The following is a 27886-nucleotide window of genomic DNA, read 5'->3' as shown; positions in this document are numbered from 1 at the left end:
GCCAAGAAGGCCAGCGGTACCTGAGGGTGCACTGGAAGAGTGTTGCCAGCAGGGAAGGGATCCTCTACTCAGCCCTGGTGAGGCCACACCTGGCTCCCCGGGGAGTTCTGGGCTCCCCAGTACAGCAGGGGCATGGAGCTACTGGAGTGAGTTCAGAGGAGGGCTACAAAGATGATGAGAGGACTGGACCACCTGTCGTACCTGGACAGGCTGAGAGAGTTGGGCCTGTTTAGCCTGGAGAAGAGAAGGCTGAGGGGAGACCTCATCAGTGTGTACAAATATCTGAGGGAAGGGTGTTGAGAGGATGGAGCCGGTCTCTTTTAGTTGTTCCCAGCGACAGGACGAGAGGCAACGGGCACAAACTGAAGCACAGGAGGATCCGGCTCAATATGAGGGGACACTTCTTTACTGTGAGGGTGACAGAGCACTGGGACAGGCTGCCCAGGGAGGTTGTGGAGTCTCCTTCTCTGGAGATATTCAACACCCACCTAGATGCCGTCATGTGCGGTGTGCTCTCGGTGATCCTGCTCAGCAGGGGGTTTGGACTGGATGATCTTCAGAGGTCCCTGCCAACCTTGGCCATTCTGGGATTCTGAAATTATCATTAGGTAGAACTTTCCCTTGTGAACCTGTGTTGATTATGATCGATGGCAGCATTGTCTTTTAAGTGTTTTACAGTACATAATAAACACTTTTCAGGTGTATTATAGTATATAATATAATTTGTTATTAAAAAAAAGATAATGTAGCTTTTGATAAGATATGTATATGAACAAAAAAATATCATCTCTGTGTTGCCAGTATGCTGCTGAAGTATAGGCCAATACAGAGTCTCAGGACTTGCCTTCACCCAGCTTTAGAAGTAAGGAGTAGCTTGTTCATGTGGTGGGTCGACCTTGGCTGGTCACTGGGGTTCCCACCCAGTCACTCTCTCAGTCCCTCTCCTCATCGTAACAGTGACAAAGCAAGGAGAAACAACTCGTGGGTGGAAAGGAGGACAGAGAGATTGCTCACCAATTACCATCGCAGGCAAAACAGACTCTGCTTGAGAAAGATTAATTTAATTTATTTTCAATTAATAACAGCGTAAGATAGTGAGAACTAAAAGCAAAGTAAAAACACCTTCCTCCCACCACTTTCTTCCCAGGCTCAGCTTCTGTTTCAATTCATCTAACTCCTGCCCCAAGCGATGCAGGTGGATGAGCAGCAGGGGTTGTGGTCAGTCCATAACGCTTTCTCTGCTGCTGTTCAAGAACAGCTCAAGCATGCATCCTTCCCACAGGGTGCAGTCCTTCAGGAATGGACTGCTCTGGTATGGGCTGGTCGCTGCAGGTTCTTCCAGGAGCCCGCTCCACTGGGCAGTCCTCCGTGGTCTGCAGCATGGATATCTGCTCTGGAAAACCTCCTGCCCTCCTTCTGCACTGACTGTGGTGTCTGCAGGTTGTCTCTCTCATATCTTCTCATTTCTCGCTCTCAGCTGTTGTTGCCAGTATTTTTTTCCCCTTTTTAAAACATGCTCGCCCAGTTTTGGCTCTGACTAGCAGCAGGTCCCTTTTGGAGCAGCTGGAGCTGGCTCAGCTCTGACATGGAGCAGCTGCTGGTCACTGCTCACAGAGATCACCCCTACAGCCCCCCTGCTGCCAAAACCTTGCCATGCAAACCCAATAAGGTTCAATACAGCAGATGGATTGATTAGACTGTAATTTTACTCTGAACCTCCAGGCTGACTTTCTCCTCAACCTTATGCTGTTAGAATGGAAGGGGAAAAAAAAAAATTTTCTTTCCGTCCTGCTGCCTTAATACATTGCTTTGTTTGGTTTTACCCTGTCCTTAATTTTGTGAATGTCATATCAATATTATTTGTTGTTTAATAATTTGAACTCTTTGTCCTCATACATTTTCAGGTCTAGGATACAGTCTAGGTATGCGAATAAGCTTGCAATGCATGTGTCCTCTTAAGCAATTTGATCTGAAAAGGTAATCTAATCCCTCTTCAAGCCACAGTTTGACAGGTGACTTAAATTCAGCTCTAGGATGTCTTTTACTGAAGCAGTTATCCACCCAGCATCTGTCACATGCACAACTAATCCAGTGCAAGTTCACTCAGCTCCAAGGAGTTCTGATACACTGGCAGTATTTGTGCCATTTTGGATAGTATCTCTCTGCATGCTGCATGATGCCAACATAAAAGCATACAAAGCACTCATGCTCAGAAGTGCAAGGTGTTTGATTCAGATCAGATAAGTACTGCTGGTTGAGATCATTAGTGCACTGATTCGATGTTAATGATTAGAGAAGCAGGGCATGAGCTAAACCTTCACACATAACCAAATCCAACCAATTTTTTCAACAGCTGTCAAGGACAATACGAACAGTTTCCTCAAATTTACAATGTCACGTGCATGCTTCTCTTCTTCTCAGTAAGTGTGTGCAGACAGTTTTTTTTTCCCCTCTAAATTAAAGGGAATTTTTATCAATATCAAAAGTTGATAGCTTTCAGCTTTACTTACTTTGTCAGCTTATCTCTGGTTGCAATCCTATTGCTTGTGGTCAGCTGTGCCATTTCTCTGGATTATATCTGGACATTGTTATTTTGTTTGATATCTAGTTGTGAAGTGGGTGCAAAGACGGTGTCTTAGATGATAGGCAGGTCAGAATGGATATGAATCTGATGTTTCCATCACCAACTTCAGTGACAGATATTTATCTGCTTTTTTCACCACACCTTTACTAAGGTAATGAGCCATCAACAGCTCAGGACAGCGTGCTCCCTGGCTCCTTGACCTGAATTGCTTGAAGTCACCATGCATCTGTGACTTTCTGGAACTGTCAGTCTGGTTTTACTGAAGCTGAGCTGACTCCATTTTGTGTCACTGATATTTTTGCACCACCTTGCATGAGAGTCTGGTAGGGTTTATGTGGTAGTTGCAGGTGCTCTATGTGATTTCTCTGAAACCATTGCTCCAGATACTGGAGATTACTGTAGTTTCTTAAGTTCCTCCATTCAGTTACAGTATCCAATTTAGAAGATTTACAAACAACACTGCTCCTCCTGACTGAAGAATTACAGTTCTGTCTTATTCAGCACCAAACATTAGTTTTCATACAGTTATTTGATAACTTTCATATGAATGGGTTTTGTGTGTTTTTGTTTTTTGTTCTGTGTTGTGAGTTGGTGTTACTCTGCAGCCAAAAGATAGATCTCAGACAGCAGCGATGCAAATTTCCAAGCCTGGCTCAGTTTTGGGGGATAGCAGCTAAATGTGTAGAAAGAACCAATCGTTTTCAGTAATCACTCCCTCTTCACATTTCTACTTAGTGGTGGTGTTGGTTGTGGCATGCATGGTTTGAGATGTTTGATGTGTTTGATAGTGACTTTAGACATGTCAGAGTGGCTTCAAGATAGCACAGTTAATAGTGGACGCTGTTTTCTCAGAGACTAAATAACCAGGAAGCTCCATCCCAACTTGTGTACGATATACCTTCCTAGTGCACTGGGGATGTGTGGAGTCCAATGTAGTAAAATCACTGGTGGTTCTTACAAGATTTCTTGTTTTCTTCCTCTCAGGTCATGGAGTTGCTTGTTCATCTGAATAAGCGAATCAAAAGTCGCCCAAAAATCCAGCTTCCAGTAGAGACGTTGCTGGTTCAATATCAAGATCCTTCTGCAGTGTCTTTTGTCACTGTAAGTATTTGTTCTAACTGTTAACTGTTCTTAGAACAGTTGCCGATTTACTTGTAACAAGCAGAATATTCTTTAAAACTCCTGCTTTATTTCTGTCAGTTCTCTTTAACAAGTGTCTTACTGTAATGAGGTTGATGTTTTAAGCAATTCTTTTAAACTAAACTTTATAGTCTGGTGTGGGTGAAAATTAGGTTCATAAAACAGCTACTCTATTGACTTTGTTAAAATACTGGTAATCACTCTTGATCTTTCATGAATCCATGACACGTCATTGCCTGTGTTATAGAAGGCCTATTGTTGAGGTCCCATTTTGCAAGCCACTGCCAATCCTTCCTGACATGTGCAGGATTAGCGTCTTGATTAAAGCATCTGCATTTCTCTGAACACGAGAACACATTTTTGTGTGTTTTTAGGGTCAGGACATTAGCTGAGCAAGAGAATATGAAAGATGTTTTATAGATTAAGTGTCATTCAGTGTAGCTGGTAAAGCAAAAATAGCTTTAAAATGTTTTGTTGTACTAATGAAGATAATTTTCATTTCAGCTGTGGTAGATCTATTGCAAATCCTCACCACGAAAAAGCAATAAAATCAGAGGGAAACCTTTTGTCCATCTTATCTGGTTACCAATTCATATGCAGTATAAAGGGAAAATGCGATGCCTCAGAAACAGAAGGAAAAATATTGCAACTTTTAAACTGCAGTCATGTAGAAGTATTCTCAGACTGTAAGCAAGTAGGATTATCCAGAGTTCTCCTTTTGGGAGTGACTGAGGGCTTCTAGTCTGCCAGTGTTCTGTAGAGCAGTAGAAGAACCATCTTGTATGAAGACAAATGTGACATAAACTGTGCTTTTTGGCAGCGCACATGAGAAGTCTGTATTCACTGATGTATCTGAGTGATGCGTATTGTTCTATGCAGTGAATTAGTGGGCTTCATAAAATTTTAGGAAGTCGCATCTACAAAGAAGCGTAATTCTTCCATCTTCAACACTTTGTAGGTCTGTTTCGGTGTTTGAAGCTTTTCCTGCTGTGAATTGCAGCTTATAGTTTGTTGCCAAATAAATGGCACCAAGGGAGGTACACAGCTGAGGTCTGCACTGCTTTGGACTGTGGTGGTGTACTGTGGCTGCCAGCCCTCTCCCTGAATGTACACGTCCCCGGCCTCCTCCTCCTTACTCAACCCTTTGACAAGCTGAACTTAGTATTTATTTCGATCACAGAGTGGTACTTGGGATCAGCAGATGATGTCTGGATCGTAACTAGGGCTCACATTTTGTCAGAGCAAGCCAGAAAAAAAGACCTTACACAATCACCAGCACCATTCTGTAATTATCTTTTGTTAATGTGGTTTTTTCTCAATTAATTTTCATTCAGAGGAACTATCAGAATGAACTAAAGACTAGAAAAGGCCCTTCTGTCTTCAGCTCTTCATCTTCAGTAGCTTTTAACCTCTTAGTAGTTCTTTAAAAAAAATACTTTTTTTAAACTGAATTTGCGTACTTATTTCAAGCAGGTCATTGAATACATAATCTCTGCAGTTCTGAGCTGTGTTTGAATCAACGTGGTAGCAATTAAAGATAGTCTAATATTCAGTACTGCTCTGCTATGCTGTGCTGTCATTGGACTCTGGATTGCATTCACAGTTTTTAAGTATGGTGATATAAAAACACATTTCAAGAGAAAACTTGCTATGTTGGTGACTCTGTATTTATTTAATAACGCCTACTATTTTTATTATATGTATAACTAAGTGAAAACATTGCATTTTATTTCCTTGAAGCTATGGCTTAGGTAAAGCTCCTTTTGGTGAAACTGACAGTGAGTAGGAGAAGCTAGAGGGAGATTTTTGCATTGATGTTCTTCAACGCCTTGTAAACAAGTCTTGCTGAACTTCCCCTTTAAAAGCTGTCAATCCAGTGAGCCTTGGAATTAAAAAAAATCGGTCTTACAAAACGTAATTTGTTTCCAACAGCCATTTACATAACAGCATACAAGAAGAGCTTAAAACATGGATATTTCTTTTGTGCTGTTGTAATACTGTGTGCTTTTTCTACTCCTGTAGAATTTTACCATAATTTATGTTAAGATGGGATACCCCCGTTTGCCTGTGGAAAGACAATGTGAATTGGCTCCAACTCTTCTCACTGCAATGGAAGGGAAACCTCAACCACAGCAAGATAGGTATGAATACACATTCTTGGAGTATATTCTGCTTGTGTCATTTTAGTAAAATCATTTGTATCATTTCCTCATTTTTTTTCCTGTGGTGATGACATCACCACAGAAGTGGTGAGCTGCTGTATACTAAGCACTTGTAGAAAAATATTAAATATGATCCTGCAGCTTACCTACATTGAGATGCGTTTCCACCAGGATGGCACTGGAAATTGTCATTAAAATCATATCTTCATTTTTTCTACAGCACTGTGGCAGTATAGAGGTATTTTCAAAATGATCTTACTGAAAGGTCTTGCAGTAAAATCTTGATTCTGTTCTTGAGATCAGTGTAAAAAAATTGTTTTCTTTGGGAGCATGTTTTTTACCTGTCCAAAAATCAAGTACGTAGGCAAAGAGACTTTTGGAAAAATTGGCTATAGTGGTGTATAATAAATACATTGTCTGTGTACGTGCTTATCTTCTGCCTTCCATTGTTAAGTACATTGGGTGTAAAATAGAGGCTGCTGGATTGTGAATCATTGAAAGTTCTGTTAAGTTGGTTTTTTTTTGCTGTTAAGGAATAGGTATGTTCGTAAAGATTTCTCTTTAATGTTAAGAATAAACAGATGTGTTTTTTTTAAATGGTTGCAGTAAATGTAATTGTTTTTCAGCCTAATGCATCTTCTAATACCAACCCTTTTTCACATGAAATATCCTGCTGAACCACTGAAAGCAGCAGCTTCTCCATTTAATCTTGCTGAAAAACCAAAGACTGTACAGCTGCTTTTGGACTTTATGTTGGATGTTCTTCTTATGCCTTATGGGTAAGTACGAGTTAATATCAGTCTTATCTGGTAATCCTGTGCTCTTGATGTGTGAAACATCACAAACCACACCCATGGAAGCTCATTCAAAGTATGCTGTTATTTCCTACCTCAAATGCAGTCAGTTACATGTTACAGTAGGGTCCTAACTGTACGGATGGGATCGATACATTCTTTATTTAACAAAACATCTATTTTCTACTTAATTAGGTGTTATGTTGTCCTCTCCTTGACCTCTTCTGAGATCAAAGGGAACCTATGAGACATATGGGCTATCTTTTAAACAACCAAACCTTTAAAACAGAAAGCAAATCAAAATGTGTGCTCATACTTTTGCTGTTGAGTTTGAGGCTTGATCTTCCAATGTCATAAGTAAGCATAGTCTCTGAATGTTTGTGCTTCTCGGAACCAAACCTTTCTCTTGCATCTGTCTTTGGATGAAGAGTATTTTAACTGTGATGGAGTTGTCTTGGTGTGAGCACTGTTTCTGAAAGCAAGAACGATTTATGGAGCAACTTGAATTTACTGCTCATTGCTTGTTAGGAACCTTCTGGTGTCTAAAAGCAGTTCTTTATCTGAATCTATTTTCTATACGTTTTTAATGTCTTCTTATCACTTGGGAAACTTCAAGGAAAGTAGAAATAATTTTATCACTAGAACATATTTCTTCCTCTAATAGTTCATTGATTGCAGTAGGATTTTTTGAGCACCTTACTCAAGTGGATTAACCTAAAAAACAATTACTTTTAAAATAGTGAGCACCAGATGTTTCTCTACATAGTTCTGTTGGAAGCCGTGCTCCTGTCAGATGTTTTCGGGGGCCATGTCCTTACCATTCAAGTGTTGGTGTTTATAGTTTAAAACACCCAACCTACCCCTCTGTTCACAGCTCACACCTGTCAGTTTGCCTAGGTGAATGCTGCTAACTTCACCCCAACACTACTGTGGCTGTAGCTTCAGGAGATGAAGTCCTGTGGCATTTCATTGAGACTTCAGTTCCTTACGTGCTTTTGTACACTGGCAGAGCATGACAACTAATTTTGAAATGCCAGAGGGTAGGGGGAAAGGAGTAGGGGTCTGTGCTTTTCTAGCTTCGTTTTCTTTCCAGAAGGTGCTCAGAGAGTGTCTTCAGCTCACCTGTGGCACTGGTTGACTCTCTCTTCAAGTCTTGCTCCCTGGGGTGAGACTTTGTTGCTGTTGACAGCTAAGTTATGCTTGGTAGAACTTGCTCAGTCATTGCCTGGTTGTGAATGAACCTTGCCAGTTTGCATGCAGTAAAACAACCAGAAAGCCTAACTTTAGGGCTTAAAGCTCAAAATCAAGTAAGTGTTTAAAGTTTTGGCTCATCAAAAATTAATCTTGGAGACTTGGGATGAACATCTATTCTCATTGTTGAGACTGTTTACTTTCTTTTTTTCTCTGTGTGCTCAATGCAGAACAGAGAATGGCTGGCTGGAGCAAAACAGTTCTTCATAGAATCATAGAATGGCTGAGGTTGGAAGGGGCCTAAAAGATCATCAAGTTCCAACCCCCCTGCCATAGGCAGGGATGCCACCCACTAGATCAGTTTTTTCAGGACCCCATCCAAGCTGACCACCCTCCAGGGATGGGGCATCCACAGCTTCTCTGGGCAACCTTTCCAGTGCCTCACCATCCTCTGACTGAAGAATTTCCTCCTAACATCTAATCCAAATCTCCTCTCCTAGTTTAAACCCCGTTTTCCATTCATTATCTGCCCGAGCAAGAAGGTGGTCTCCATCTCTTTTGATAAGCTCCCTTTAGGTATTGAAAGGCTGCAGTGAGGTCACCCCAGAGACTTCTTTTCTCTAGGCTGAACATTCCCAGCTCTCTCAGCCTTTCTTCACAGAGGAGGTGCTCCAGCCCTCTGATCATCTTTGTATCCCTTCTCTGGACCCGCTCTAACAGCCCCACATCCCTCTTGTGCTGGGGGTCCCAGCCCTGGACACAGCACTCCAGGTGGGGCCTCACAAGGGCAGAGCAGAGGGGGAGAATCACCTCCCTCTACCTGCTGGCCACCCCTCTGTTGGTGCAGCCCAGGACGCAGTTGGCCTTCTGGGCTGCAGGCACCCACTGCTGGCTCATGTCGAGCTTTTCGTCCACCAGAACCCCCAAGTCCTTCTCTGCAGGGCTGCTCTCAAGGAGTTCTTCTCCCAGTCTGTGCTCCTCTCTGGGATTGCCCTGGCCCAGGTGCAGCACCTTGCACTGGGACTCGTTGAACCTCATTAGGTTCACATGGGCCGGCTTCTCCAGCCTGTCCAGGTCCCTCTGGATGGCATCCCTTCCTTCTGTTGTGTGACTGAACCACTCAGCTTGGTGTCATCTGCTAACTTGCTGAGGGCACAGCTGATTCCACTGTCTATGTTGTTTATAAAGATCACAGAATCACAGAATTGTAGGGGTTGGAAGGGACCTCAAAAGATCATCGGGTCCAACCCCCCTGCCGAAGCAGGCTCCTTAGAGCAGGCTGCCCAGGTAGGCATCCAGATGGGCCTTGAATATCTCCAGAGGAGACTCCACAACTTCCGTGGGCAGCCTGTTCCAGTGCTCCGTCTCCCTCAGAGTGAAGAAGTTCTTTCGCATGTTGGTGCGGAACTTCTGTGATCCATTTTGTGGCCACTGCCCCTTGTCCTGTCCCCACAAACCACTGAGAAGAGGCTGGCCAAATCCTTCTGTCTCCCACATATCCCTCTGTCTCCCACAAAAGATATTAAACAGTAAAAAGATATTAAACAGTACTGGTCCCAAGACAGACCCCTGAGGGACACCGCTTGTCACCAGCCACAAGACATAGAGCCATTGACCACCACTCTGTGGGTGCGGCCATCCTTCCAATTCTTTATCCATTGAATGCTCCACCCTTCAAGTCCATATCTCTCGAATTTGGAGATCAGGATGTCATGCAGGACAGTGTCAAAGGCCTTACAGAAGTTCAGATAGGTTTGTCTCTTCTAAAATTATGATCCATTCTTGTATTGAGTGAGCTACCAAACATCCAGGGAGAGTTAAGAGTAGCTTTTTGAGGGTATGTAAGTATGCTCAGGGTGGCTAGACTTGCAAGCCTACAAAAAGACTGTAAGCTTAATCTTTATGGTTTTGTTTTCCTTCCCTGCCCAGCACTGAAACTGCTGTTTTCAAGATATTTTTAGTTTGTTTTTTTATTTTTTGATAGCAGGGATTGCTTCTGACACTTTGTGTTGAATATGGTTCACTATTTCCCTTATTAGGCTTGAAGTCTTTCATAGAAATCATACAAATGTTGCTAAAGCTTTTAATATAACCTTGTCACATCTAGTGTTAGCTATGTATTGACTTCTACTATAGCAGAGAACAGTCTTTCTGGTTTGTAACCTGAGATAACTCTCTTCAGAAACATCAGTGGATCCTTCCTTCTCTTAACCAAGGGGTTTTGTAGTTGCTGTTTTTTGCAAACAGCTATAGTGAGATAGCTACAGCTCCTGTGGAATATGCTGGGGTAACTGGTAGCTGAGTCTCAAATGAGTAAAATTCTGTCTTATGTCAAAGTCGTGGGATTAACTGAAGAATATAGGTTATGTGTATTCCAACATATAATCCAACTGGCAATGTGAAGTGGTAAAGCCTCTAATGAAACTCCATTCCCATCTGTTTAGGTACGTACTGAATGAATCTCAGAGTCGGCAAAACATGCCCGCAGCACAGGGCTCTTCGTCAGGTAGCGCGGGAGGTCCAGGAATCCCTCAGCCGCCTCCAGGGATGAGCTTTTATGCAGCCAAGAGGGTAATTGGAGATAGCCCATGGACACCAGAGCTGCTGGAGCAGGTATTCGCACTGACAGGCTGATTTCAGGGGGCTGGGGGTGGTAGCAAGGATGGCTGCAAACAGAGGAAGGGAAGGCTAGAGGGAAAATGTGTAGCTGCCTGAGAGAATGCCTTGGAGGACTTGGGCATGATGCCTTAAAGAACTTTCCAACAGTGAGGTGGGGGTGGGAGGTGCCTCCCTCAATCTGCCGGCAGCTCTCTGAGCTGGTTAGGAAGCAGACACATCCGCAGCCTCCTCTTGCATCTTCCTCCTGGAGATAGTGAGGCTGCAAAACTATCCAGTGTTAGTGAAACTGCCCCTTTCAGCCAAGAAGCAGCAGAGTGTTCCTGATCAATATGCCCATACTCTGCTGCAAGTGGCTGCTTCAAAAGGAGACAAGAGGAGACTGCTAAAGAGGTGGGGAGAACATATGAACTTCAGCTTAGCAAGCAAAAGCCAGCGTTTCAGACAGTTGAGCTGCTGTGGTTATTTTAACACACACTTTCTTGTCAGTAATACTGCCCTTACTTTCCACGTTGTCGAATAGTGCAAGCTGGGGATAGTGAAGTTCATCGAAGCGGAGCAGGTGCCAGAGCTTGAAGCTGTTGTACATCTGGTTGTAGCCTCCAGTGACACAAGGCACAGTGTTGCCACTGCAGCTGACCTTGAACTGAAGAGCAAACAAAGGTACAAATATGGGTTTTGAGAAAAGATGATGCTAGTGTTTCTAGCAATGCTCACTACTGCTAACGTAGTGCTCCACAGAGACTGTGCTCTGAAGGGAAGCCCGATACAGCCCCTCACGTATCTGCCACACGTTCACACGGGGCTGGGTTTTGGAACAGTGCTTGTAGCCTCACAGCTGGAAAAATCACCAGGCTCTGGAGCTGAAATTGTATGCTGTAAGCATTTGCAGTCATCTTTGCTATAGCTTTCGAGCCATTTTGGTGCTTCTCAATTTCCAAATTGTCTGGTGTGGATCTGTAAAGCCTTGCTACGTGATTCACAGCAGGCAACTCAGTATCATAGAATCACAGAATTGGAAATACATACTTTCATTTAATTTAGCTAGGAAGTAAAGGCAGTGTAATTGTGAGGCAGACCATAGTCTAGAAAGCTTAGCAGCTGCTGGTGTCTGCGTTATAAAAGCTTTTTGCTTGTCTGCAGCCCAGCTTTCATGATCTAATGGTAATATTCTCTCTTTAACTCCTTATGAGGCCAGAGTAGTTGCTGTTAGTACTGTTTGCTGAGTCATTGACCATGTGAAGTTTGTTGGCTCACATTAGAAGATTAGGAGATAGGCCTGTCAGTGGAATATGTGGGTGGCTTCTGTATTACTAGAAGTACAGGGCTACTTAACTTGGAGTCAGATATGTAATGTGAAACCTTCTCCATTCAAGTCTCTTCATGTGTCTCAATTGTGGTGGAAGGGGTGATTCTACCAAGTGAGCACAGTCTGGTGAAGGAAGGCAGTCTGTCCTTTACTGCTGGTCTCATCTTTCCCTTTGTTTTGGTGTTCTGTGCTTGGAGAGCAAAATACATGTTTGGACAAAATGCGTGTTAGTACAAAACGTTAAATGTCTTTTATGAGAAATATATTGTACTTAACAGGAAATCAATTTCTTTACTGATAGAATGAGATGGTTCTGTATCCCCCAGTTCTTTGAAGCATACATGCTTACATTTTTGTATTCAGTGTGTTTTTTGTATGTCTGTGTGTTCCAGACAGTCTCTTCAATAGCTAGCATCAGATAATTTGAGACATTCAGTGAAAAGTCTCAACCCAGAGATTCAGACACCATTAGGTTTGAAAGGACTGTGTTCTGATTTGCTAGCTGCTATGTTCTGCATGTACAGTGGATTTAGTCTTAATTAGTTTTCTCCCTAAATAGACTTCTACTGGTAGATTCATGGTGGATGAAAAACTGAACATGAGCTAGCAGTGCATGCTTGCAGCCCAGAAAGCCAACGGTGTCCTGGGCTGCAGGAAAAGAAGCAGTTCAAGGCGGGTGATTCTCCCTCTCTGTTCTGCCCTCATGATACCCCACGTGGAGCACTGCATCCAGCTGTGGGTCCCCAAGCACAAGAAAGATGTGGACCTGTTAGAGTGGGTCCAGAGGGAGAGCCACAAATATGATCGGAGGACTGGAGCACCTCTCTTACTAAGAGAGTCTGAGAAAGCTGGGGTTGCATAGCCTGGAGAAGAGGAGGCACCAGGGAGATGTCATTGCAGACTTTCAGTACTTAAGTGGTGCCTACAGGAAAGATGGGGAGGGAACTTAGTGATAGTAAAAAGGTCAATGGCTTTAAACTAAAAGAGCGTAGATTTAGATTAGATATATGGAAGAAGTTCTTCACTCAGAGGGAGGTGAGACACTGGCACAGGTTGCCTAGAGAAGCTGTGGTTGCCCCATCACTGGAGGTGTTCAAGGCCAGGCTGGATGGGGCTTTGGACAATCTGGTCCACTGGGAGGTGTCCCTGCCGGGGGGGGGGGGGTTGGAACTAGGTGGTCTTTGAGGTCCTTTCCAACCCAAACCATTCTGTGATTCTATGGCAATGGCTATCATGTGCGTAGACAGGTTTGTCTGAGAGAGCAGGATGAAATAGTCCTAGAAATATAAATATCCTATTCTCCAGTGAAATATCAAAGCACTGCAGTTGAAGATTATGGAGACATTTATTAAAGAACAGCCATTCTGTTTTCAGTCAGTCGTCTACCATGGTTTGTCTTATTTTGGTGGGAGAGCAGTGAGCGTGTAGGTTTTTCATGAGTTATTTGGAGTAAAATTGTTGCATTGTGTAGGTGAGATCTGTAATCACTTCACATTCCTCCTGATAACATACTATGTGGTTGTGGGAGTAGTGATTAGAAGTCAAATCAGATCTGATAATACTTAGGTAAGAGTATGAATAAGATTCAAAATGCTGTAAAATATGTATGTTTCAAAAAGTAACCAAAGGTGAGAATCATAACGGGTTGGTGATCAGTGTGTGTTTTTCTTTAGCTTAATTGACTGGAACAATCCTGCTATCATCAACAAAATGTATAAAGTGTATCTTGGGGATATACCATTGAAAACCAAGGAGGTAAGATTACTTTCTGAGTTGCATACATGCAAACTTTTTGAAACTGTAGTTTGAGTTTTCTTATTTGTTTGTTGATCTAGGCATATATATTTCTTAAATCTATCAGTTCCTTTGATCTCTGCTTTCAGTGAACACTTTTGCTGTTGAGTGTTTTTTTCTCTGTCCCAGTGCATTCTGATTTGCAGAACGTAATTTAGTAAAGTTAGAAGTACTGCTATGCAAAGATGCACTACATTGTTTTAACTCTTTTTCTGACAGGGATCTGTTCTGAAACCAGAAATGAAACGAGAGTCGGTCAGTACCCGTGTTAAATTAAAAATTGTTCCTCATCTTCTGCGATCCAGGCAAGCTGCAGAAACATTCCCGGCTAACATTCAGGTAACACATACATTCCTAAACTACACTTCCTAATGAGTTTGGTCATGATGGTGCTTGAAAAAGAAGGGGAGTTAGAGAACCTCTGAATGTGAGGCCAGACACTCTCTGATCTGCTCCTTATTCTCTTTTGCCAGGTGGTTTATGATGGACTCTTTGGTGCAAACACAAATGCAAAACTGAGAAGTCTGTCCTTGCAGTTTGTGCATCATATTTGTATCATGTAAGTAATCAAGAATGAGCACAGTGTTTTAGCCATATAGGTACAAGCCACCCTATTTACTCAACGTATAAGTGAACTAAGGACAAAAAATACTACTGTAACTACTAGAAGGTAGTTTTTCCTCCCTTAATCTTGAAAATAACTGGGGAGGGGGGTTGTGCTTGTACTTGCACATGTTAAGCTGTAATTTCTCAGCTTAGCAAAGCTGAAAAGAGAAGTGATACTGACAGAGTATATTTTTAAGGGATGGAAACATTAAATGCTCTTTGTTGGTGTTTCTAATTGCAGTTGCCCAGAAAGTAAAATAAAGCCGTTAGGCCCAATGCTACTAAATGGACTTACAAAGCTGATCAATGAATACAAAGAGGTAAGCTGAAAGGTTCTTTGTGTAAAGAACTGTAATTTTTCACACAAAACAAGCAAAAGACAAATGTATTTACAATGGGAACTGATAAATCTCTTTACCTGTAGTTTGCTGAGGTGACTGTCCAAGGATATTTTCTAAGAAATTTTTTTGGAAGAGAAGATGACAATATTTTAAAAGGCTGTTACAGGAAATATATTTTATTTGTATAACAGGTCTGGTTAAGTGCTCGGTCACTAGTTGCAAAGTCTCAGGAAATAATAGCGTTGGTAACCTAAAGAGTGAAGCAAGAGTAGCATCCACCTGCTATTCCTCGTTACTTTGGAGTGCACAGAGGCCTCAGCTCCATGCATGCACCCCATTGTGCTAGACACATATAATATTGAACTGCTGGTAATACGTTCCTTCCTGTTATCCAGTGACAGTATTGCTATGGAGAGGGTGTTACAAACAGAACTGCAAATGCCAGTCTGGCCCAGAGAGTATTTGATCCTTCCAGTGCAATTTCAGAAGGCAGATTCCCGAAGATACTCCCTCACATATCTTATGCAGAGCTGATTTTGCAGACCTTCTCTTGTGCAGCTTTGATCCTTTTGCTGGTACATTTGAACCACTGGATGTGACTTTTGGCCTGAGCTGGAGTTTGGAGGTGTGAGCCTCCTATGGTATTGTGAACGGCATGAAAAAGAAGTGTTCAGGAGGGAGTGAGTCCATATTCAAATATGTGTCATTGATCATCTGCCAGATTCATTGCACAAACAGCTTCCTTTTTATAAAGGTGGTGCTCAGGGTCAGTGAAAGGTCTCTGTCTCACTTAGCTACTGTTTTTTACATTTGCCAGATCTTTTAGCTTCTCCCCTTGAAATACCATATAATTAATTGAGACCAGAAGGGAGATTTACATTTTGTCACTGCTTGTAATTTTCTGATTCTTTTGGAAAAGCATGCACCCTCAGTTCCTATCTGATGCTTTTATTCTTGGGTATGGTTATGTTCCAGGATTCTTTGTCCATGAAAGCCTATTTGAGCACTTTGGAGACAAGATATAAAATAAATGTTTAATTATAAAAGATAGGTATGTTTTTATATAGTCCTGTTTTTGCTGAATTATATTTGTTTTATCATTTAAGGATTCAAAATTGCTGTCAATGGCTTATTCAGCGGTTGGAAAACTCTCCAGGTAACAGAAACGCCATTTAAGTAACGGGTCATTGAATAGTTTTTTCCAGAGTAATCTGTTAATTTATCAGCAGCAAACCTTGAATCTCCTGCAAGTTTTGCAATGGGGTGTACAGTGCAGAGATAAGCATTGTTGTAACATCTCTGGGGATGTAAAATGAACTATTCATTTGGCTAATAGCTTTTCTAGCAGTGATTAATGACAGGTCTTGAATTATGCATAGAGTTTAAAAAATGGTTCCACTTTGTGGATTGCCAGCAACATAAATTTAAGCAATATTCAGCAAAGGTTAGAGGGCATGTAGCTAGACAAGTGGTATGTTCGGTGGTTTGCTGGTGATCTAATTTCTTGTCCCAAGAATATCTTAATCTCCAAACTGTGTTGAGGGGCATTCTGTTATGTGGTGGAAACGGATAAGATAGAGCAGACTTTCTGTGTTGGCTCTTTTGTTTGACAGTTAAAATGTGAGGTGAGGGGAAAACCAATGAAAAGTGAAACATCTCAATTTAAAAAACTCAAATGTTCATGAACAAAAATATCTTGTTTCAGCCGAATGCCTCAGCTCTTTACCAAGGATATAGCACTCGTACAGCAGTTTTTTGAAGCTTTATGTAAGGTGGGTGCTGATGGGGTTTTGGGAAATCATTAATATTTTGCGCTGGTTTTGCTTAGTACTTGTCACTGTACACTTTAAAGTGACAGAAAACTCTTATTTTTGTACAGCAGGAAGATGCTGATACAAGGCTTGCCATTCAGGAGGCTTTGTCTATGATGGTTGGAGCATACAGTAACTTGGAAGGAGCCCAGCGTACTCTGATGGAAGCTCTTGTAGCTTCTTATCTAATAAAGGTATTTTCATTGAAGTCAAAATTAGGTACCTTAAAAGAAGAGCTATTCAGTCTTCTGTTTCTTGGCACTTCTTGGCCTGGGTTTTCAGAATGAGAGGCTTTTGTATACTACATGTTTGCATGGGTACTTAGGGTTACTGCAGAGGTATGTGTATTTCTGGTGGTTGCACTAATAGCTGTGTAAGAGACTATTTTCATGGTGATGACTCTTGCCTATGTGCTACAGTGATCTAGGACTCCAAGCAATACCATTTTAAGACTAATAGAAGCCACCAGAGAGAATGACCTCCCTGAGTTAATATTTCTGGTTGTGCTGCTCCTAAGCACAGTTTTGTTTTCTGTGGGTAGATTGTGTGTCATTCTTCATTTCAAAACGGCTTTGGTGGGGCAGTTCAGATGTGTAAAAATTAGTGATAACCCCTATTTGTAATTCCCCAGATCGTGCATGTATTTAATTTAGCATTTAATTGTCCAGTTGGGTTTATATGAGAAGCTACCTTTTCTTTTCACCATTCCCTGCTATTTGAGGAGTTAGCAAGAACAGTGTCTCAAAATGTACAAACTCTTTGAGTTATGTTGGTACAGAAGGACAAAACAGATGACTGATGAGTGAAGGTTACTAGAATGTTCATTTAAAACTCAGCTGTATGTTTGTGTCTGTTCTCTTTAAGCCTGAAGTTCAAGTACGTCAAGTGGCTGTGAAATTTGCTAGCACAGTATTTCCTCCAGATCACATCCCTTCCAGATATTTACTGCTGTTAGCTGCAGGAGACCCGTAAGTCTTTTTTTTTTCCCCTTTAAATTATTTTCATCCAAATATATATATAACCCAAATATGTATTTACAAGATGCAGTATATATTTGGATTAAATATGTATTCGTGCATATAGATGGATGAAGTATATTTGTAAAAAATAAATGAAAATCAAGTATGGTAATTTGGAAGCTGGCCTTTCCATATTAGCAATGTTGGTCGAGCTGTGGACAGCTGTTACTATGTCTTACACCACTTTTGGCTTGGATTCTTTTTCTTGTTTCCAGTGAACTGCGTTGTTCAGGCTGGATGGAGTATTAAGCAACATGGTCTAGTGGGAGGTGTCCCTGCCCATGGCAGGGGGTTGGAATTAGATGGGCTTTAAGGTCCTTTCCGACCCAAACCATTCTGCAATTCTGTGCTAATGATCAATTGCAAAGTAAAATGCATTGCAGTAAATCTGGCCACCTTTACAGTGGTTAGAAATTCTTTTTTCCTGGCAAATTGTTGCAGTCTATTTTTAGCTTGGATTGCAAAGAGTCAGGACTGTGCCTGTGTGAAAGTTGCCGTTTGCTGCTGAGGAGCAGGTGACTCATTAAATTTGAGTAATCACTTCATTCACAGTTATCTGTTCTTGCCACTTATGTGTTGGTTTTTTTCCAACTTATTTAATTGCTCAGTTTTTGATGTGCATAGCTGTTGTATAACTGAGAGGTTAAACAGACAGACTGCTTTGTCATAGCAGTGTCAGCACTGTTTTAGGAGTTGATCTTCAGGTAGGTAGGGAGCGATAAGCGATAAGGTGTTAGCTGAAGCTTGTAGATAAGAAGTGATGAGGTGAATTGGAAAACAAGGATGTGGGAACCAGAAAGTGGTAGTGAACACTAGTAGGGTGTAAAATCAGCAGAAATGGGCTGGTCCACACTGCTTTGTGGGGGCCACTTGTCACTACCTTTTTCTTCCTGCCTCTGTATAATAAACGAATCATTGAAAGTCCCAATAAATGTTTGACTTTTTTTTTTCCTTACAGAAAGCCACTTCTCATTTTAAAACTGTTCGCTCTTACCCAGTTTCCTAAGATCTCATTGGTCATTAGAGACTATTTGTTCTGTGCAAATAATGTCTTTCTTGTCTTTTCTTCTGAAAGGCGAGAGGAGGTACACGGAGAAGCACAGCGGGTGCTGAGAGCGTTTCCCGGTAAAAATGAAAAGGAGAGTTCTGGGAAGCAGATGCCTTCCTTTCCTGAAATGGTCCATTATATTCAAGACAAGGTACAGTGCTTCTGTCCCAGTAAATGACAAGACTGATGCTTATGTATGTAGTAAGGGTGGTCTTCCCATCCTAGTCTCCATTTCTTTCACCTCCTTCAAGGAACAGAGTTAGCTAAGATCAGAAGGAAGACCACACATAATATCACAAGAACCACATTGCCAAGGTTAGCACTCATAGTTAAATTCCTGCTGGCAGTAATCGCAAGAGGTCCAAGTGTTAAGTGACACAGATCAGTAGAGCTTATCCTTTAAAAAAGGGATTATTTTGCAGTGATGCTGCTTGTGCAGAAGATGTGTGACACAGGGAAGCCAGTGTTCAGGGCTGACAATCCAGTATGTTTGACAAATGTTCTTGGCAGGGATAAGAAGGTTACTCTCTGGTAAGGCCAGAGAAAAATAAAGCTGTGCATAAAATAGAAAAAGGGTTCTGGGATGAGAAAGGAAGATACTGGAACAAACGAAGAAGTCTGGTTTGTTCACTTAAAGGCTTGGTTATTCATCTTCTTTGCAATCAGTAAAAATAATGGCCATGTAAGTAACCTTTCATGATCTTTCATGAGTCTAGTGGAATGATGTAACAAAACCAATACCAATGAGTTTATCCTGTTTACACTGAGAGATTTCCTGGAGAGCTGTTAAAAATCTAGTCTGCATTACACACTTCTGCGAATAGTAGCTATGTAAGACTTGCAAGCTATAAAGATGATGCGAAGTGTCACTGACAATGCTTCCTTTTTCCTCTAATTTGTCTAATTGTTTTTTTTACAAATCTAAGAATTATAATGTCAAAGTTTCTCTGGTTTTGCAAGAGATCTGTGACAGCAAAACTCCTACAGATATTTCTTGTGAAATGCTATACTGTGCAGGTGTTTAAAGTATGTGGAGCTTTAGGAAAAACTTGCTTTTATCCAAACTACTGGTTGCTCATATAGACAAAAAATTAAGAAACCAAGGTTGAGTTTTACTACTAATAAATGCCTGTCCCTACGTAGGTAATTTTTTTAAATTTCTTTGAGTTTTGTAATGTCACTCAATGAGTATGCATAGCTTGGCACAATAGGCCAAGACACAAAATGGCTTTCCTGCATGAGTTACCATCCTTCTCTTCCTTCACAAGAAAGTTTATTTTAAAGAGTAGGGCATGATCTGCTGAGTGTGGAAAGGAACCCACTCCTCAAGGAAGTCATCTTCTGGTTCACTAAGCCATGCTTTCACTGATGGTTCTGGATGTCACTGAGGTTCCAGTGCAACAAAAGATCTGAGCACGTTAAGAGATGAGGATCTGTTGACTTCAATATGACTAACTCATGTGCAAAGCTTCCTTACTGAATCCAACCCTTGCACCGAAGTGCATACTGACTAGAAAATACTGACATGCCTTTCTGGAGCATTGGTAGTAGATATTGCTGGAAACCGTCTGTTTGGATGTTTTTCTGCTGGAGTATTCTTCCTTGTCAAAGCTAACATTTTCATGGAAATGAATTGCTTGCTTGCTGCACCAGCATCCTACTAAGCAGGTACCAGGGTCTTAGAGACCCCCTGGTCCTGGTTGGCGCAGCACAGGGTGCTCACCTCCCAGTACTGGGGAAGCCTAGTTTCTCTGAAGCCTCCCCAGTTAGAGCTACAGTCTTCAAAGCTCCTTGCTGACTGGCAGTTTGGGAGCCTCTGAGTTTGGAAGTTAGAGGTATTTTGTTTTTGAATTCTAAAGCACTTTCTGTTTTTCCCGGGGGGTGGGGGGGAAGAATGTTGTCCCTCCACCAGCCTCCCCTGCAGCTCTCTCTCATGAATTCAGAATTTCCACTTTCTCATTTCTGATAGGGAGGAAAAGCTGATGGACCCAAAGTATATTTTAGGACTCCTTATCAAATGCACTGTGCCTTTTTTATTCTGCTGTACATTTTCAGTTGCTAAGTGGAGGATAAACACAGCAAAATTTCACTGACCTTTCCAACATCTCTGCTGCCCATGGATCTGAACGTCCTACTCTTAATATACTCTGTTGTTTAGGCCTCTCACCGAATGAAAACTCCAGCTAAATACATGACGGGGACTGCAGCCTTGCCTTTCAATCCTGCCACATTTGGAGAGGTAATCATCTGTATTCACTTTCTTCGATGTGTTTACCATTATTTATTTAGAGGACAATATAAGAAGGTAACGGTTATGCTAAGAGTCAGCACATTCCAGAATTCCTTGTATAAACAGATACTGGGATTAACTATCCTCATGTTACTCCTCTGTCCTTAAAAAGAGGTCTAAAGAGAATTTGCACAAAGGTTTGGGAGGGGTGATTCTAGTAGGGCTGCTCCACTGCTTTCTGAAGCAGACCTAATGTAATACCTTCTTAAAGGAAGGAACTGGCAATCTTCTACGTAAGTCCCATTATGCTCCTTGAGGCTGTTCTTTTCATGGCAGATTCCCTGGCTTCATTGAGCTGGAGACAGAAATTCAGATGTGATGCAAGATCTGTGTTAGTAATGCATTGAGTTGCATTGGATGCATGCCAGATTGGTATAGAGTACAGGCTGAACAGCCTGCAAGCAGATTGCATCAGCTTATGATAAACCAAAACTTTGTTTATGGTTTAATCTTTTGAATGTGATTCAGGCACTGTAGGATTGTCTGCTTACACAAGCATACTGCAGGAACTGATCCTAAATTTTCTTGCACTTTGTTGCTGCTGACTTTTCTGTCTTGAGTTGGTTAAAGAAGGAACCGTCTTGTTTTGATTATGTTAAATACAGCATATTCCTTGCTCTTTTTCTTTATCCCCTCCATGGTTTCCCAAGTGCTCTTGTATTCACAAGAATCCTATGTTTTTCTCTTTTCTTAGATTGTTCTTTACCTGCGGATGTGTCTTGCTCACAGTGCAGGCGTGGTACCAACCTCACAGAGCTTGGCAGATATGCAAGATCATGCCCCAGCCATTGGACGTTACATAAGAAACCTCATGTCTGGCAACCACATATCTTTTTCTTCCTCCTCTTCTTCCAAAAGCGTAGAAACCAACCCTGTACAGATCTATATTGGCCTTCTTCAGCAGCTGTTAGCTGGTGTTGGAGGTAAGAAACTGTGTGGGGCAGCATCTTTACAAAGTCATTTATTAGGAATGAGTTGCCACACCCAGTACTTTGAACTTGGCTTCAGCAATCACACAGTTGCAACACAGACTGTATAGTCTTCATTGTAAACTTGTTCTCTTCTATGCTGCTGCGTAGGTTAGAGGAAGTGGGACAGTAAAATTGCAGCATCAGTTGACATAGTTTGTTAAAATTGTGAAGCCAATGTCTACAGCAGTTTCCTCAACAGTGAATGTTCTTTGTCATTCTCATAACCACATACCTGTAAGTGTAGTCTTGAAGTGCTTGAATACCTTTAGAAAAAATTGTTACCCAAATGTTTGCTGCTATGAGTTTACCTAATATCTCAAAGAAACAGAATAACCTATTTTTATGTATTATTTGGTATCCCTGGTGAATTGCATATGGATACTTTGAAATGGCTGGTATTTCTTACTTCTTTTTATTACTGATTGTTTCATGGTTTTAAATACTGCTATTTTTAATAACCTGTTTTGTTTTTTTTTTAATAACTGTTTAGGTTTGCCAGTCATGTATTGTCTTCTGGAAGTTGTTTCAGTGTATCCAGAAAAGCTAGCCACCAGGTTTGTAGACAAAATGGATTGGATAAAGGTATGTTGAAAACCTTTTTCTTACTTTTTTTTTTTCTTTTCTCTCTCTCCTTTATGTTTTGGGGTTGGGGTTAGAGGAGGTTTAGCATGAGCAAAATCTGGCATTTTCCTATGATGTAAAGTATGCGCTTACTTTAAAGTCTGGTGTTTCTACATACAGTCAACACCTGATGAGGTGTTACATGGAGCAGGGTAGAAAGAAGTATTTTTTTGCTTCTTTGATGTTAGTGCTTTTGTTCATCAACCTACATGTTCCAGGTAATCTACGTCATTAATCCTCTTGGAATAGTCAGTCAATTTTTATCTTGATTGGAAGATCTGTTAAAACAGCAAAAGAAAACTGAAAAAAAAAATCTGGAAATTTTTGTAGAAATAGTTTATAAATAGGTGTATTCCAGTTGGAAGATATGACAGTCCTCTCAGAAAATGAGATGAATTAGGTTCCTTATTGTATTAGAGCGCTTCTTATGGAATTTTTTGTTGTTCTTTTTTATTAGCCCAATACAAAAAGCTGATAAACAGGAGCCTGCTGGGGAATAAACCAAAGGGAATTCGCCTTTGTTTGGATTCTTTTTCTTGGAAAGTTTCTTTGGAACTTTTCTTTTAACGATTCAGTTTAATCAGGCTTTGCTAAACTCTTACAGATGGCCTTTGCTTCTATTTGGGGAATCTGTCAGCAAAAAATACTTGGTCAGCCTAAAAAAAATATAAAATAAAATTAGAATGTATTATAATAATTTCTCCTTCTGATACCTGCAATTTACTGCATCTCTTTTCAAGTGCAAGTATGAGTTTCAGAGAAGAGGACTTAAAAAATAAAACAAAAAAAATCAAAAAAAAATTATCTTTTTCAGTATTGCTCCTCATTTGCAGGAAACCCTTCATTTTCTTTGGCCTTATATCCACTAGCAAGCTTTTAGGGATGGTAATTGATACTACCTAGTTTCCAGTTATAAATCATCTTTTGTGTGATTTCACTTTGCCAAGTGGAAGGAGTGGTTCCAGGGGCTTGTTAGAAGTGAGCAACATGATCTGATACAAGTTCAGAGTTGAAATTAGAGTTGTATTTTAAGAGCTTGACAGGTCTCATATCTTGTTTTTTCACTTGGCTCATTTTTGTATTATTTCTGATAACCCAAGTAATTTAAAGCTTAGCGTATGAATTTTGGATGCGAGTGTGTTGCATTGTACCTCAAATTAATGGCAGAGGTAAGATTATATCTTAACAAATGGCCTGAGGCTTCCAAAATTCAACTTTTTAGCAATTTAAATAATAAAATATCTCCAATATGAAATAGATAGATTTGTATTGAGGGCTGTGATTTCCTGAACACTTCTTCTTTCTTTTTGGTCATCATTGCATTTAGGTGGTTTAACCTCTACAGGTGTTTTTTTCCCCTTTGATTAATAGAAAGGAAATGGAAGCTTATGGTAGCTTGGGAAAAAATGGTGTCTTTGCAGTTCCATAGGGTTTCTAAGCTCCACCTAGATGTGAAATGTGGAAACTTTTCTTTGAAAACAAAATTCAGCAAAGCGTTCAGTCAACATATTTGACTGAGAGCTGGTGAGTAGCCCTCCTGTGGCTAGTGGTAATCTTCCTGCTAAAAGTCAAGTGTGTAATGAATGCTTTGCTCAATTTAATGCTTTGATTCTTACTAAGCGATAGTACTCTCAGTTTAAAGAATGAAATACTATTTATGCCGCTGCGTGATGATTGTGGCTGTAAGTTTGGACCTCTGCATGAACAGACTGATTAAGAAGTTACTGTTTCTTATTAACAACTCCCACAGAGCCTGATGAACACGAACAAAGAAGAAATGCGTGAGCTTGCTGCCCTGTTTTATTCTGTAGTGCTGTCTACAATGTCTGGAAATGAGCTTAGGGCCTCTGTGGAGCAGCTGATCAAGATGACAAAAGACAATCATGTAACTACCTTCCTTTGTCTGCTTCCTGCTGGGCTTTTTAGTGTCATGTCGCTGGTGGGAAATCTGAACCTCTCACAGTGTTTCCAGGATGTATTAGCCTTAATCTGAGTGTAAAATTAACTAGCTGGCTTCTAGTTGGGTGGTTGGAAGGGATTTTTGATGTAGGTGAGGGGGACAGATCTTTAAATAAATTAATCCCTGAAGCTGCTGTTCACGTTAGTAAGAGGGTTTCTTGAAGACACTTCTTGTAAGCAGAGCCAGTGCAGTCAGTGTATTCACCAGTTTTAGCCCCCTAGATATTCATAGTATTTTTGAAAGGTAATAGATAATACTACTTACATCCACCACATTCCTGATTCTGTATTTGTGGGCAATTAAAGGCACCCACAGAACTAAGAAAATGCCTGTTTTTTTTACTTATGTCCCTCCCCTAGCTAAGCCGTAGTGCCCTATGGCATCACATCACCTGAGGGCATCCCACTGCTGCAGGGCTTGCCCTGCTCAGTGTCCTTGACTGGGTGAGGCCTGGCTGCTTCCAGCCCCAACGGGGATTGATCAACAGACCCCCACCTGCTGTAGCTGTGTCCCCCACCCACGAGGTGGGTTTTCTTCCCTCCTCAAGGAGCTCCCCCCGCCTCGCCTTATTTTTATCTCTAGATTTTGCCACTACTAGAATAGGGAAAGAGCTCTGAAAACTCCTGGGGGTGAAAAAAAAAGGCAGATTTCTCTGCCAGTGTGTCTTGAATCCTGAAAGTAAGGGAAGGTATCAGCATTTTTTGTCACATTTCCCCAAAACTTTCTCAGTCTCTCTGAAGGACTTATTGTGACTATTTTACATTTCAGGTAACAGACACAGATGCTGATCGTTTTACATATTAACTGACAGATCTGGTTTTATTTTGAGTCCATGAAAGATGTGCCCATTGAAAGCCGAGTCATTGCTCAGTCGTAGACAAGGTGCAGCTTCTGCAGTAGCAAAGCTAGCTGCTTTCTGCCTCAGTGGTCCTGCTTACCAGTAGGCCATGGAGCCGTGGCTGACCTTTTACAGAACCTGGCTTACAGTGAAGAGGAATGTGAACCATGGAATAACATCCGTTTTTGCATGTTTGTGTCAGTTAGCATTGTTTTACTGCAAATGCAGAAAATACTCAACAGAAGTTGAATCAGTACTAGTAGGGGTGGCAGAGATCTCCAGTGGCTCAGTAAGGACCTGCAGTGTAGATGGATAGTTAAGCAAGGTTTTGAGGATCCTGTCCTGGCAGCAGAGTTAAGCCGTCACCTCTCCTTTTTTTTCTTTTTCTTAGTTAAGGTAGCAATTAAGTCTCACAGCCTTATTTCTGAAAAAAAAAAAAAAATCCTTTTATAAGAATTCACCTGCGGGAGAAAGCACTGCCATTAGATAGTCTCAGCACCAAATCAGAACTGGAAAAATTAATGTGCTTGACATCTAATTGTAATAATTAGTTATCACAGTTTGTTGTGTACCAAACTGTGTAGGGGTGTTGCCTTCAGTATTAGTAGGCCAAGTATACTCTCAGTGTCAGCAATGCAAATCTAAAGTAATTCCCCTTTATTACTTATTACGAAAAAATACATTTTGTGTTCATAATCTCTGCGTGTCCTGTTTTTAAATAGAGAGTATAGCATTGTCTAAATTCGCCTTGCTAAGTCTGTACTTAAAAATCATGAATTATTACTTTTCTTTTTTTCCTAACCACCAAGGGGAAGGCTTTAGGAATGTGAGTTCTGGTGATAAATTCTAAATCTGTCCTCCTAAATCTCTTCTGAGTTTTGTTAATTCATCCTAAAGGACTCCATCAGAGAACATGAGCAGTATTAAGTGCTCTGTTGTTGTATTGTATGTTAGAACTCCACATTCTTCAGGGTGCCTCCCCAGCTGGCTTGTCCATATGCGTTTTTAAATCAGTGCTGTGTGCAAAGTGTTGCTTACTTTGAAAATGAGATTTTCTGCACTGTTGGTGTTGTCTGTAGAGCCCGGAGGTCCAACATGGATCCTTGTTGGCTTTGGGATTTACAGTAGGAAGGTACTTGGCCAAAGGGAAAATCAGAGCAATGGAGCTACATGACGTAGAACAACCAAACACTGCAGTCATGCCGGAACAAGAACAGCTCATAAAGTCGACGACAGAGACAATAGGTAACTTCCCACCTAAGACTTTGCTGCATGTAACAGTTGTTTTTCAGGCACCCCAGGCTGAGGACTTTTCTAAGATATTCAGCTCATACTATTACCGTGAGTTCATTATGTGTTCCAGAACTTACAGCCTGTAAATTTACCATATGATGAAATGTATAGACATAACCCTTTTCAGCAAGAAATAGGTGGACTCTTGGCTCATTGACCAACATAGCACAATTAGGAGCAGTACAACTGTCTAGGCTCCTCCCAGTTTCTCCTCTCACTTTGATTTAGTTCTTGCATAATGCTTCCTACCAGCTGTAGAGGAGATAAACACCTTGCTTCTTGCCTGGTAAAATATAAGTGCCTGCCTGCCCACTGCTAAATAATAAAACAAGATCAAAGTCATCCTGTTTACTTTTTTGTGTAGGTTCTTTCCTGGACAGCACCTCTCCCTTCCTTGTGGTGGCTGCTTGCACGGCTCTTGGGGAGATTGGCAGGAATGGCCCCTTGCCAATCCCCAGCGAAGGCACAGGGTTTACAAAGCTGCAACTTGTTGAAAGCTTATTGGCCCGAATCCCTTCCAGCAAGGAAACAAACAAGGTATGATTTTGTAATGTTATGATTCTTGTTCATTTCTGGAATGCTCCATCCTCAGGTTTATATTAACGCCAAACTCAGCCTTGAATTTTAAAGAAGTTCTTACTGAACCTTGTTAGACTAAGTGTTGGCTTTAGTGAGTCAAACTTAGAGTAAGAGTTTTCAGAAAATCTAGCATTGTCTAGCAGTTGACTGAATGTGCTTTCCGTATCTGTAAGTAGGAGCTCATGGGATGAAAATTGTGAAAGGGGATAATTTTAATTCAAGAAAAATGGCAATACGTTCTGGAGAATAATACTAGAAGGTAACACGAGATTTGTTTTGGTCTGTGTCGTATGGAAAAGCTGTGTTTTGGAAGAGAGGAGCAATTGACCTAGTAAGTCTCTAGCAAGTCTAACTTGAGGTACCTTAAGTGAAACTTAAGAAAGAAGGAGAGGGAGAGGGATGAAAGAGTATCTTCTGGACTTACAGGAAAATAATGTGATTGTTATTCTTGTTTTGTTTGTATTTAAGATGAAGGAACGAGCAATACAAACATTAGGTTACTTTCCTGTGGGAGATGAAGATTTTCCTCACCAGAAATTACTGCTGCAAGGTTTAATGGATTCTGTGGAGGTGAGGAACTAGCAATGTATTATTCTTTATACTGCAATGAGTTTTTCCATTTGAATGCTTTCAGCATACTCTGGAGCAAGGTTTACAAGGGCAGCTGTCTTCTCATAATACTGTCTCTTACTGTTTTGAAGCCGGTTTGAAATAAAGAGCAGAGGTAGGTTTGGAGATTGTAAAATTATAAAATGTTCTATGCCACAGTTTAAAAATTTGCAGTTGAGGTTTCTGCCCCAATCTCTGAGATGAGTAAGTGCTCCCATTCAGGAGGACTACCAATATGCATAAAATGTTAAGCGCTTGTAGCAATGAAGCCTTAGGTCTGTATTTTGGCCTTCAAAACACCCTAAAAGTT

The 27886-nt window shown here is 41.1% G+C and overlaps 1 protein-coding gene across 5 annotated transcripts in view; it reads left to right on the top strand.

Moving 5' to 3' along the window:
- The window catches only part of ECPAS (Ecm29 proteasome adaptor and scaffold), a 68569-nt gene that overhangs the window by 13371 nt on the left and 27312 nt on the right, over nt 1-27886 (top strand). For 3 of the 5 annotated variants that reach the window (XM_080573318.1, XM_080573316.1, XM_080573315.1), the window contains 21 exons: nt 3569-3685; nt 5747-5865; nt 6513-6665; nt 10316-10484; nt 11011-11150; nt 13470-13551; nt 13810-13929; nt 14064-14149; nt 14438-14516; nt 15644-15693; nt 16243-16309; nt 16417-16542; nt 17213-17316; nt 18443-18566; nt 20574-20654; nt 21400-21628; nt 22167-22258; nt 24048-24182; nt 26175-26340; nt 26753-26925; nt 27436-27537. In XM_080573318.1, coding sequence (XP_080429444.1) covers nt 3569-3685; nt 5747-5865; nt 6513-6665; nt 10316-10484; nt 11011-11150; nt 13470-13551; nt 13810-13929; nt 14064-14149; nt 14438-14516; nt 15644-15693; nt 16243-16309; nt 16417-16542; nt 17213-17316; nt 18443-18566; nt 20574-20654; nt 21400-21628; nt 22167-22258; nt 24048-24182; nt 26175-26340; nt 26753-26925; nt 27436-27537 — 2514 coding nt within the window. The remainder of the gene's footprint in view (nt 1-3568; nt 3686-5746; nt 5866-6512; nt 6666-10315; nt 10485-11010; nt 11151-13469; nt 13552-13809; nt 13930-14063; nt 14150-14437; nt 14517-15643; nt 15694-16242; nt 16310-16416; nt 16543-17212; nt 17317-18442; nt 18567-20573; nt 20655-21399; nt 21629-22166; nt 22259-24047; nt 24183-26174; nt 26341-26752; nt 26926-27435; nt 27538-27886) is intronic. The other 2 variants (XM_080573317.1, XM_080573319.1) reach the window with 2 other exon arrangements.

This window comes from Anser brachyrhynchus, assembly GCF_964034855.1.
Source record: "Anser brachyrhynchus genome assembly, chromosome: Z".
Classification (NCBI taxonomy): Eukaryota; Metazoa; Chordata; class Aves; order Anseriformes; family Anatidae; genus Anser; species Anser brachyrhynchus.
This window is presented reverse-complemented; position numbering and strand designations above follow the sequence as displayed.